Source organism: Zeus faber (genome assembly GCF_960531495.2).
Source record: "Zeus faber genome assembly, chromosome: 2".
NCBI classification, from domain to species: domain Eukaryota; kingdom Metazoa; phylum Chordata; class Actinopteri; order Zeiformes; family Zeidae; genus Zeus; species Zeus faber.
In genome coordinates this window covers 16,207,565-16,219,974 of record NC_137189.1, presented here as the reverse complement: position 1 = coordinate 16,219,974, position 12,410 = coordinate 16,207,565, and the positions used below count along the sequence as shown (strand labels likewise).

At 40.2% G+C, this 12,410-nt stretch overlaps 1 protein-coding gene across 1 annotated transcript in view; it reads left to right on the top strand.

The window, feature by feature from the left end:
* Window positions 1–443: 443 nt before the first annotated feature.
* Window positions 444–12,410, top strand: part of fig4a (FIG4 phosphoinositide 5-phosphatase a) — a 75,816-nt gene continuing 63,849 nt past the window's right edge. The window contains exons 1-3 of the mRNA XM_079996733.1: window positions 444–796; window positions 4,315–4,413; window positions 7,086–7,209. Of these exons, the coding sequence (XP_079852859.1) occupies window positions 725–796; window positions 4,315–4,413; window positions 7,086–7,209 (295 nt within the window). The 5' untranslated portion in view covers window positions 444–724. The remainder of the gene's footprint in view (window positions 797–4,314; window positions 4,414–7,085; window positions 7,210–12,410) is intronic.

Below are 12,410 nucleotides of genomic sequence, written 5' to 3'. Positions count from 1 at the left end.
AATAATAATTATTATTATTATTAGTAGTAGTTGTAGTAGTAGTAGTAGTAGTAATAGTAGTAGTAATAGTAGTAGTTGTAGTAGTTGTAGTAGTAGTAGAAGTAGTAGTATCAGTAGTAGTAGTACTATTAATGATATAATAATAACAATAATAATAATAATAATAATCAAAACAATAAAATTAATAATAATATATTTGTATTATATACTTCCCTTTTTTATTTTGTCATTGCTTTGGCAGTATAAAGCTATGGTTCCCATACGAATAAACATTCAATGACAGTAACTTTAGAAATGTTCGCTTTTCCTCGATGGATTTTGGACCACGCAGCTTCCCGTATCAGCTGTAGTAGCGAGGACGTTCCGTCCGTGACAGTCACCTGACAGAAATAACCCTGCGTGTTCAGGTTGCGCGCTGCTTTCTTTTAACGAACCCTAATTAAACATCGCACCATTCCTTCGTTTGTCCTCGTAGTCCGAAGCTCTAGTCGCGCGTTTAATTCCCAGGAAATACACCCTTTTACCCGGCGGCGTAACGGTTTGTAGTGCGCGTAGCTAATTCTGAATAGCTTAGCTGACGCACGGGGGCATACGATGCCTTGATGCTAATTACCCGGGAGATGTTCCTGCTTTTCCAGGGAAGTTAAATCCTGGTCCGCGTCGAGTATATGCAGGCCTTTCGCGTGAATTCTGACGGATTTTGCTGTGCAGTTATTCCAAAAAAATGACAATCATGCCCCAGTCCGCGGCTTTCATCAGCGGCGTCCAGAGGATGGTTTTGTACGAGACCAGAGCCGTAAGTTAAGAACAATACTGTTGTTTAATGCTGTAATGGACACCTAAATATTAATGTGGTTTAATGTTGCTCCATCACTTTGACTATCTGGAGGGCCCTTTCCTTATCTGCATCAAGTCATGTTTATTTCTGATTGACAATCGTGAAGCACAAAAGTATTCATACATGGGTCTCAGAATATAAGTTGCTCTGTTAAGGGATGTTTAACAATCAGTACATTAAAGGGGACCTATTATACTCCTTTTAAACAAGTTAATTTATGGCCTCTGACGTCCCCAAAACATGTTTTTGATGGGTTTTCTTTTAATGAAAATACCACCCAGATTATGCATTGAGCCATTGTAGCATGCCTCAAAACCATAGTGTTTCAAACGGGCTGTTTTTTTTTTGGGTGGAGCAACCCTCGCGAAGCCCCAGTTCTGATTGTGTGAGCCAATAGGGTTTGAGCTTTACTCTGGATTCCCCTGATAACTCTCACTGATTTCACTTTATCTGTACACTAAAATCTGTTTCTCAACAAATTTGGGGCAAGAAATAATCAATCTTCACACATATCAGATCTACAAGGCCTAACTTAAAAGTTAGTTCTGACTTTAACACGGTGTCCAGAGCAGCGCAGAGCTTGGAGCACCAAAGGATACGGTGGGGCTTGGGCCTTTTTATTTTTTTGTGTTTCATTCAATCTCATTCCAAGTCTATGGTAGTGCTGCAGGAAGGAAATTCGAATAGTATACACTATTCTCCTCTCTCCTCTGGTGTTTCACTGTGTGTACAAGGGAGAGTGTGTCTTTGACCAGAATGTCCAGTAATTCCACAGATGTGGCAATGAAAGTGGGAAATAAACCATCACCAACGGAACGTCTTCTAGTGCAGAGGTTCCCAACCACAGGCTCGCGTACCATGCTTGACATTTGCCTCCGGACCGTGAGAACACGGGCAGGATTTTTACATCTACAGTTTATATTTGCTTTTTTTGGAGAAAAGATAGCTCTAATCAGAGCTGCCCCACCCCCCTACTAAATGTTAGCATTAAAATCAGAATATATTTCAATATTAAAAATAGTAAGGCATACAAATTCAAATGTGATTATAGAGGAATATCTGCAGCCCTAATCTACGGTTTTGTTTGGAGAAACAGGTAGCGGATCGTGCGCAGCAGCCTACAGTACAGTCAACTAGGCTTGGGCCATCATGAAAAATTGCAATCGCTGATCGCTGGGGCAAACGGCAATATACGATTTTATCGGGCGGGGGGGGGCGTACGCACGCGGGGGTATGTCCATGTGCGCAGGGGGGGTCACGTGCACATAGAAAGTAATGTAATGTGGCAAATGCGGCCTCCCCATTCCAGAAGTGCAGGATTCATTATTTACAAGTCAAGTATTTACACAACAACATCCAGTTTTGGAAAGCAATGGGGAGACGTCTGCACAGGTTTTCTTTGGAGCAGTATGGAGTGGGACAGTCCCTTAACTGTTGTGTTTACAAAAATATGTTTCATACATGTAGGAAACAAACTAAAATAAATAGCTCTAAAATAAAAACACAGGCATGAGATATAAAAAAAACTTTGCTCCAATTCTCTGAGTTAGCACCTGCGCCATGGACCCCATGTTGCCCTTTTTTATCAGCCAGGTTTTTTTTTGTTGTTTTTTTTAAGCGTGAATGGGTGTCGAGGTAGCGGATTGTCTGGGCAAGATATATTCATCAGGAACACCTTATGAACCTCGCACCTCGGCGCACCTGTGATGTGCGCATAGTGTCTCTACTGTTCTGCTCAGTTTGCGAGCCTCCGCCCTCTCTTCCTCTCTCCCTCTCTGCTCCAGTTTCAGCACATGGTAAACTGCACTTACACAGTTTCGATGCTCGGATTTTCCCTTGCGGATAAAAAACATTTTAAAAACGTCTGTCATCAATGTCAATCGCAATCATTGGAGTCGATCGCCGATAGACGTAATCGATCGCCGATGGACGATTTAATCATAAATCTGCCCAAGCCTACAGTCAACCTCCAGTGGACACACACACACACACACACAAAGAAACGCACAGCAAATACTTACATGTCCATCATCTGTAGTTTTGCCACGGACAGTTGGTATTAATTCTTCTTTTGCAGCCAACAACAGGGCACTTTCCATGCTTAGCTCTTAGCTTCGATGCTAGCGGGTGCGGTGGCGCTCTAGCCATGGGTGGAGTTAGTCAGATGGAGGGCGGTTCTAATTCTGCTGAAGCCCCACTTGACGCAGGAAGGGGCTTCAAATCGGAACCGTTTTTTTCACCACATGTTTTCTGAAATAGACAGCTCACAAAAAAACTGACTGGGCTGTCTTATTTCACAGTTTGTGTGTTAGTAGGCCCACCAGAGACCCAAGTGTATGTGCACAAGCACTATGAGTTTTACAAAATAGGTCCCCTTTAAATAGGAAAAAAAGAAATTTGGATGGTTCAAATTGGAATATTTATCTGGAATCACTAGATGGCAGCACAAGAGAGCTTGATTCGCTTCACATTTGAAATCAGGACCCAATTTTTTCAAACATACCTTAAGCGACTGTAATTTTAGACTCATTTAAGGGCAGTGCCTATAGATTAGCTCCTTGTCCAATAGTCTTACTTGGATATGATTACTTAAGTGAAAAGAGCAATAACCTGCATGAATTCAACTAATACGGTTCTTCATTTTGAACCACAGATATGCTTGCCTCTATTATAAGAAAAAAAATCCTGTGAGCTTTGATATGTGCAGATTTATTTACACTTTTTTTAATCAAAGGAGTATTTTTGAAAGAAAAAATTGCTTGTAACTCAGTTCCCCATTTTATTCACAGTACTGTAACTAATTTACCCGAGTGATGAAGAAAAATATATTTCCAAAAGTGACGGTTCTGAACAAATAAGTAAATCATTATTTCTTGTCATCATCCTTTTCTGCCCCACTGCCTGCTTTTGGGCTTTACTGTAACTGCTCGGTGTGAAAAAGCGACGGGAGGCCGGACCCTGTGGAACAGGACAAAATGTCCTTAATGGTATCAGACTGTATCGTTACAAGGTGTTCCGACTTGTTCCAACGTCAAAACGAATTACTTGTAAAAGGAGGCTTCTAAGATGGACACGTGTGAGCGAGACTCATTGTAAAATACAGCCTTGCCATCCAATAGCCATTGCGTTCGGTGGAAAGATGCTGCCCTGGTTCCGGTGCAGATACACAAGCAGTTCAAATGACACACACTGTCATATGTTTTCTTTTTGGTGTAATTTCACGTGAACAGAGTTCTAGCTGTTTGATCATGGTGATGGAAAAACCTATTTTGCTTTTGGAAGCAAAAAACAGTGTGCTCTGACTAATGTAATATGATCTTTAACATTAGATCGTGGACACATCTTGAGCAGTGAGGCAATCGCCCCAGACTTTGCCCATGTCCCTATCCCTTCATTATTATAATTATTATGTATTTTTTGGTCTTAAAGCCGAAAGCAGATTAATGGTTGTTCATGTTATTTTCATGATATTTCAGAGGTATTTCTTGGTGGGGAGCAATCAGGCACAGACCAAACACAGAGTCCTGAAGATTGACCGCACGGAGCCCCGAGATCTTGTGATCATTGACGATAAGGTAAGAAGGCTCGAGCGCCGGCTTTTCCCGTCGCTGTTCATACAGCGCTCACAGCCCTTATGTAATACTGAACCGGGCGACTGGGGGAAAATTGTACAATCACTCAGGCCAAAGTGTGCTGTGTTGGTGACAGCTTAGCTGATGAGAGCTAGAACACCTCTCTTTCCTCTGCACTGCTCATTACCACACTCTCTAAGCCTGCAGTTGTTTTGTTTGTTGTTATTGTGGGTGATTAGGACAGGTTTTGCTGTTATAGAGTATCTGTCATCCAGTTTTTTTTCTGTATCACTACTGTACATATCAGACCCAGAAAAGGGGGCGATGATTATTTTCATTTGATTGACTTTTGCGGAGTGGCGTGGTTCAGTATATTATGAACAATGTGAGAAAGCTTGAACATATGATTGTGAACCGGCACTGACTTGTTGAGCAAACTCTCCCATCCTTCATATTCATCTTCTCTTCAGGGACTTCAAGAAAACATGGTGTCCACATAAAGCGCAGAGTACACTGTACAGCTATTGGGCTGTTACTTTGTATCTGATGCAATGCCCCAGAAAGGATTTAGGGAACAGTTAATCTATAATTGGCTTGATTTCCTGTTTTTAAAATTATCAATACAAATTTAGTGGGAAAGATTAGGCCATTGATGAAAAAGGGATTTTTCTTTCTTACTGATTACTGTATTATTCTTACCAGGTCCTTGAGGTGCTATAAATTTGTCCTTAGAAATTAAAGTATTGGAAAACATTGAAAATACCCCCTCTTGTGCTGAAACACTTGAAAAGTCCTTGGGAAAAAAACTGTGATCTTCCCCCTGGTTTTGTTATTCTTTTCTTTTTCTTTGTGAGACAAACAAACATAGAAACATGTACTTGGAAAAACATAAACATAGAAACATCAGACGACAACATGACAAAACAATCAAAGAAGTAGACGAAAAGTGGAACAGCAATTGCAGCACGTGGGCTCTGCCTGTGATGGTTATAGAAATAAAGGAGAAGGATGTAAAGGTGTTCAAAACAAATGCTAGAAGTGTGTGTGTGTGTGTGTGTGTGTGTGTGTGTGTGTGTGTGTGTGTGTGTGTGTGTGTGTGTGTGTGTGTGTGTGTGTGTGTGTGTGTGTGTGTGTGTGTGTGTGTGTGTGTGGCGGTGAAAAATACACAAACTCAACAGCGAGAGAAGAAGGGAGTGGCTTTGCTTTGCATAAAGATGAAACAATAAATTAAAAAAAAAAATTGAAATTAAACTCAAGGTCATTTATTGACAGTACCGGTATTTCCTCAAATTGGGGCTTTGGGACTTTTATTTCCCTCAACTGCTGCCTGGGTGCCGTACTCCTCAAAATAAAATCTAAAATAAATGTGTATATTTTTTTTGTTCGGAGATATTGGGAATGGGATGCACGGTGGACACAGATTGCTGTATCTCCATTATGCAATCCACTGTCCTGAACTGAGGCGTCCCTTGGTTGGGTTTAAAATGTTCGTATATACAAGCAGAAACTAACACAAAAGATCTAAAATAAAAACAAAGGAAAACCTGAACAGGGGAACCGTGGAGCACAGCACAGCGCTGGAGGAAGGGAAAAAACATACACCGACTCAGATTCAGCCTTGTTTACCATTTTTTATTTGGATACCGGTTTATATTTGAGGAAATACAGTATATATAAAACATGCTCCAAATGTTGCGGCTCTTTAACAAACAAGCTTGTTGACCGGGGGAAAAAGAGAAGATTGAATAAAAGAAAGGGAGGTTGAAGTCCGTCCGGTGCCATGACTCAATAGCATTTGGACCAATCGCGACAAGGAGAGGTCTAGGAATGAGAAGAAGACAAATGACAAAGTTAGTCTGAGGGGCTTTGGCCGAGAACATAGCAAGAACCCAGATCACTCCCTCATTTACCGGCATAACTATGACAGGAAGAGGCCACATGCCCAATTCCTGTTCCAGTTTTCCTGGACTTAAATAACTCTTTTTTTTGTACATGTTACCGTCTGATGTTTCTATGTTTATGTTTTTTCCATGTACATGTTGTTGTTTGGTTCTATGTTAATTTGTTTCACCCATGGTGATTCTCACCTCTTGGAGTATTGATTAGTTGTTTATAGACCAAAACATGGTAAGATCGTTTTCCAAATAGGGGATTCGTGGTGGTTCTGTGCAACAAAACGCTGTGCTCTTAACCACAGGACAGAGTTATTGCAGCGGTTCTTGATGATTAAAGAATGAATGAAGAGTTACATTGCAGGTTGAGAAGTTGAACGCCACTTGCAGACTAACTCTGTCCTAGATGCAATGGCACAAATTCTCTGTGTTGTGTGCCCAGCATGCTGAAAACACAGGTTAAAAAAAACCTAATAATTATAATAGTAGATGACAATAAGACAATAAGATTATATTTGAATTAATAAATATTATATTGAAATTGTATTGTATTTGTTGTGCGTCAAGTCCTTTAAAAATAGAAAAATTGTGCTGATAAAGTACTTGAAAGAACTTAAATTTCATTTTGTAATGCCAGAATGAAGAATTAACTCTGGTAAGAAATCCACAGTTCTGCTGATCTCCAAGTAAATGGTCTATCCCCTGATGGTATTCCATTTTTTGCCTTGACTCAAGTAAAAGTAAAAATAAATGAATAATATGTTCGTATTGGTCCGGTTGCAGCACGTGTACAGCCAACAGGAAGTCAGGGAATTGCTTGGGCGCCTGGACCTCGGCAACCGCACTAAGATCGGCCAGAAGGGCTCCTCCGGCCTCTCCAGAGCTGTCTCAGCCTGTGGAATTGTGGGTAAGAAACAAGGGTGTAATCTGTCTATCTTTCTGTCTGTGGCATTTTCTGTATTTCCAAAGGAGGATGGTAGAAAAAAAGACTTTCCATATGTAATCAATGTCCTCATGAGGTGCAGCACTCAAAACTAAAACCTGTTGCACTTTAACCAGATAAATTGAGGTTTTTGCCATGAACAACACAATTCATTTTTCTTTTTTGTTAAAACATCTGGTCGACCTTTGTAACAAAGTTATTGTCAGTTGCATTTTGTTTCCCTCCCTATAATATTTAATGATTGATAATTGTCTCATTGGGCATCACTCTCTTTTGTTTAGTTGAGAGAAACCAATATATTTAATTGAAGTAAAACAAGCTTTGAAGCATAATTAATCAATCTAAAGTGTCTGGTTGTACTTTCTCATTGACCTTAAGCAATTACTTTGAGCTAATCACAAAACGACGACTGTATAAATGAAGTATTTACAGGGCTTAAAGTTCTCCGGCACCGTGCCTGATTTCCTGCGTGTGGCAGTTTTAGATTCACAAAATATCCTTGCGGGGGGCAAAAAAAAAATGTTTGGGCAACGTTTTGGATGCAGATTATCCAATCATGTTCAGCGAAGCAAAGCTGTACTACTTACCATCGCTATAGCGCTGATGTGATGTTAGCATGCTACCCACAGCACAGCTTAGAATTGGCAACGCGGCTTGTGAAACCTGCCGAAGATACGCCCTTAGTTGAGAAAGGAGATAAAAACAAATGACGCTGGGCATGGATAGAGGAAACTGGTGGAGACAGGACGGCCTTTGCCACTTGCTGCCACAAATTAAGGGATCCAGGCGCATGTTTCTGCACGATGTGCTCAAGGAGGCTAGACCAGCGGGGAAAAAAAGTGCTCATTCGTCATCAGTTTGATCCCAAGTCACAAAGCTGCTGCCCACGCACTCCGACATACGACCACGTTACCGGGAGCAACAGTTACGGCTGCCACTTCGACATTAATGTCCGACCGTGTTTGCAATGTTTGTCCTTCAGTTGTAGGTTTTTGTTTACAACCCACAAGGAATGAGGAAATAAGTGATAGTGGCCATCTTAATTTCACTCGTTTACCAGTCCTGTCAAGACATAAATGTAACTGTATTTTTTTCGTTCTTCATTATTTATTTTCCATTATTTAATTACCTGTTTTTCAGAAGGAAGCACTTGAGGTTGCTAATTGTTAACTTGTCACTTTAAAGTTACAGTATCGCAGTATTGGATACAGTTTTCAGTTTTCGGACCCCGACCCTCAACCTTCTTTTTAGCTTGAGCCCTGATTTATTTATAGCTAGAATATTTGGCAATAAACTGGAAAACTGGAAAATACACTAGTCAATCACTTGGCGGCAGTGGGAAGTGTATGTTTATGAGATAAGAAAACAATAACAGAAGCCTAAATATAATTTCTATGTTCTAATCTAGAGATTTAAACTCCAACTCCATCTCCAACACCAACTCTCATCACAGACGCAGCAGAGAAGTTCTCTGGGATTTACTTAACAGTCACTGTGTTGCCTCTGGGTGTATGTAGTTCAGCTGATGAGGGAGGACTCCGGCGGGGTCGCGTGGAATCCTTCCAATGGCACGTTGCACCTCAGCAGGAGGTCCACTAAAGTGTCGTCAAGATGTGGACCGTGTTGTCTTTGAGGATGTCCCTCTGCCCAGCCTGGCGGCAGGTCTGCTCTCAAGGCAGGCGTTGCAACAGTGTCGAAGCAACAAGGTGTCTGAGGCACAGGAGTCGTCTGGATCAGCTGGAGCGGGCCGCAGAGTGATTTGATCTAACCGTTTGTAGTTGGCTCGCTTAAAAATGTAACTTGCAAAATACCGTGGCCTTAAGACAATAAGTGCAAAGCTATTATTAACTCGAGGAATCAGGTTGCAGAATTACAAAATGTATTGAAAAACTTAGGTGACCATAAAAATGAAACAAGCAGGCTCTCTTTGCGCATTCACAATCCAGAAAGTTTTGGGTCGATAAAATTAAATTCGTACAGCAAAAATAAAACGACACGTAGACTCAAGAAAAATGTGAGAAACGAGAAGTTGATACAAGGTGGAAAAAGCAATTTTTCTAGAGATGTCGGCACTTTCTATTAGAAGAGACGGGTGCGTGTCGCTCAGTTGTGCCCCTTTGACATTACGTCCTCTTTGACAGGGCTTTCAGTGGTTAATCCTTATTTGATCTTATTTGATTTTTTTATGTGGAATGCTCCTACTCCCATCACTGGATTTTAAATAATATATATGAACTTTTAACAGTCATAGAACAGTCATAGTCAAGAAAAATATAATATCATAATAAAACAAACATCCTGATACTCTTACATATATACTATGTGATATAACAAATTCATGCCTGTAACAATAATTAAAGGAAGCATATCAGAACACAACACTTAATTTGAGTACAACAACTTAAAAATTTGATCAATGAGCCTGGGTGGTGTAAGGGGCCTCTTGTCCCGCCAATTGATGGTGTAGAGGTAAAAATACATTTAAACCACAACTCCATAACAACTACATCTGATATTGTAAAGCCTTCGGACATTCACCAGTTTGAGTAAAAATAATTGCGTATTACGGTTATATCCGTTACCAAGTGATATAATTCATAACTCCTATGGGTACAGTTGTGTTTTAAAACATGCAATGCACTGTGGAAACCTTCTAAAGGAAATGTGTTGTCCAGGATTCATGACTTCACTCAGTGAGAAGAGAGAGAGAGACTTTGTTTGGAATTTGTGTCTGTATGTTTTGTGCAAAATAAAGGGGGAAAGTCTACATGGAGAGAAGTGAGAAATTTCCCTTGCCTTAATTGAACATTGCCTCTCTTGGGGAAATGAGTATTGAATGTCCATGCACAGATTCAAAGTGTTGTCCTTGACACTGCCCCTCATGACCAGAAAAAGGTTTGGAGAGTTTTACAACCGATTGACCCCTTGCAGGTCACTCAAAGGTTTCCTAACTTGTGAGGATCCTCTTATCAGGTGCTGCCAGTATGTGGGAGAGCTTCTCTCTGACAGTTTAACGTGTAGGCTAAAACAAAAATGTCAACGCTCCAAATTTGAAGAAAGAAATAGAAGTAGAAATAGAATCCAGTTTATGGAGACTGTCTGCTACAGCAGATATACAGTTAATGTAATAGGATTGATTCTGTCTCACATCCAACACTCCTGAATCCAATCGAACCATGGCAAAATGTGAGATCTTGTCTAATGTTGAATTGTTGTTGCAAGAATTGGTATTGCAGTACACAGCTTGTGATTAATACTCCTGGTCGACAGAAGGCTCCTTCCCCCTGTGGGTAAGCGATAATCACCTATGTAATTCAAACGTAGGTGGAATAAGCTGTTGCTTCTGGAAAGTTGACCTAGTTTTACAAAATACATTTGAAAATATGAGCAGGCCAAGGTAGAGACAGGTGTGAAAGTAGAGCAAATTATTTTCTTGTCATATTGAAGTGCAAACGACTCCTTTTGCTCTTTGAACCTAACGGTTGTCAACAAAGATGAATAAAAGTAATAAGTTCTGTGGGAATAAATTAAGCAGGTTTTTGTTTTCTTTTAAGTTTTAAATAGGCTTTATTTTTTCTTTTTTTTTTTTTCTTTCCAACAGACATAATTACGGTGATGTAACATCTTATAATATTCCTCATCATCTCTTTACAAATCCAAGGCGAGGTGCCGATTGGTCAGCGAACAAAATTAGTATTCCATTTTTCAAAACCTTATTTTTTTCATGCAATGAGATGATGAGCTCCTTTCTTTCTGTCGCTCTTTCATTTAAATGCCACATTAATGCCACGTTAATAGAAGGCTCGATTTTCAGGGCTTGTGGAAAAAGGAGCATTTTCTGGGTTTTAGGTAACCTCAAAGGGAAAGATGTGAAGTTGTTAGTGAAAGGGTCGCTTGCTCTCTGCTAACAGTTGTTCCTCTCCCTTATCTTTTCTTTCAAATGAGTCTGATGACATTGTGTGGCTTGCGTAGTTTACATCCCTGATGCTCTAGATGTGAAAGCCAAAGTTCCTTTAATTATGACTTGATTCTATACGTCTGAGCCTCAGATGGCTCGGATGACTCCCCCGCATAATAATCAATCTGTGTTTGCAAAATCCATAATGTGACATGTATCTTGACACAGAGCTGACCTACAAGCCAGACTGGTGGGATCTTGCTTGCATTCTTTGGTTCTAACCTATTTGAGGAGTCAGTCTTCTGTACTGTGCCTGTACTTGCCATAAACATTCACTTCCAAGATTCCTAGATTTAGGATATTGAAAAGAAGGACACATTTTCTCATAGTTTTTGGCCCATAAAAGTAACAAGATTAAACTCAGTGTCGATTGTATAATGCGGGGGGTATTCAAACTTTTCTTTTCCTTTTTTTATTGGCAATTCACACAGGCTAACAGGTGCAGAAGGGTGCACAACTAATAAAAACAAATAATAATTATAAAATATAGCTGTAGGTAGCAATACACAGAGTCCATGTTAGTCCTGTTAGTTACAAATTACAGTTTTCAGAGTTCCCATGAAACGCAGCATCACTTTCTGCCGAACACCAATTACAAATTTCCGAGTTCACATGGAACACAAGGTGGATGTTCTGCCCACTGCTTCTTTATTGTCTTTGGCTTCTGTTCGGCATCTGGAACAGGAAAACACACAAACACTACAATTATTTCATAACACAACTAATAACAATTATTTCTAAACTGAACAAGAACATCTCTTGAAATGAAAAACAATCCGGTGGAAAACAGCAGAAATTAGTTATGCAAGTTCCATTAAATGCAGCATTACTTCCGAGTATTCAGAGTTCCGTGAACGTCACTTCCTGTTTTAGAGCGCTTTCAACGGGAGAGCTGTGTGTCCACTCAGAGTCCACTAGTTCCTCGATTGCAGATGGTGTTGCTCTCTCGGATAGATAAAAAGAAAAAAGATTTAGTTAATAAAATTGTTTTTCTTATTCATTGCATTTCAGGCAGTCTTTTGCGCTGTTTATCGCGCATGCTCATATTGCGGTGATGAAAATTTGATTGATCGTGCAGCCCTACACTTCAGACAGGAATAACCACCCAGAGCCACAACCTGGACATATTCAGGTACTCCTCACTTAACGACCAAGTTCTGTTCCTACAACCAGGTCGTTAAGCAAGTACCCGCGTTATTTCACGATA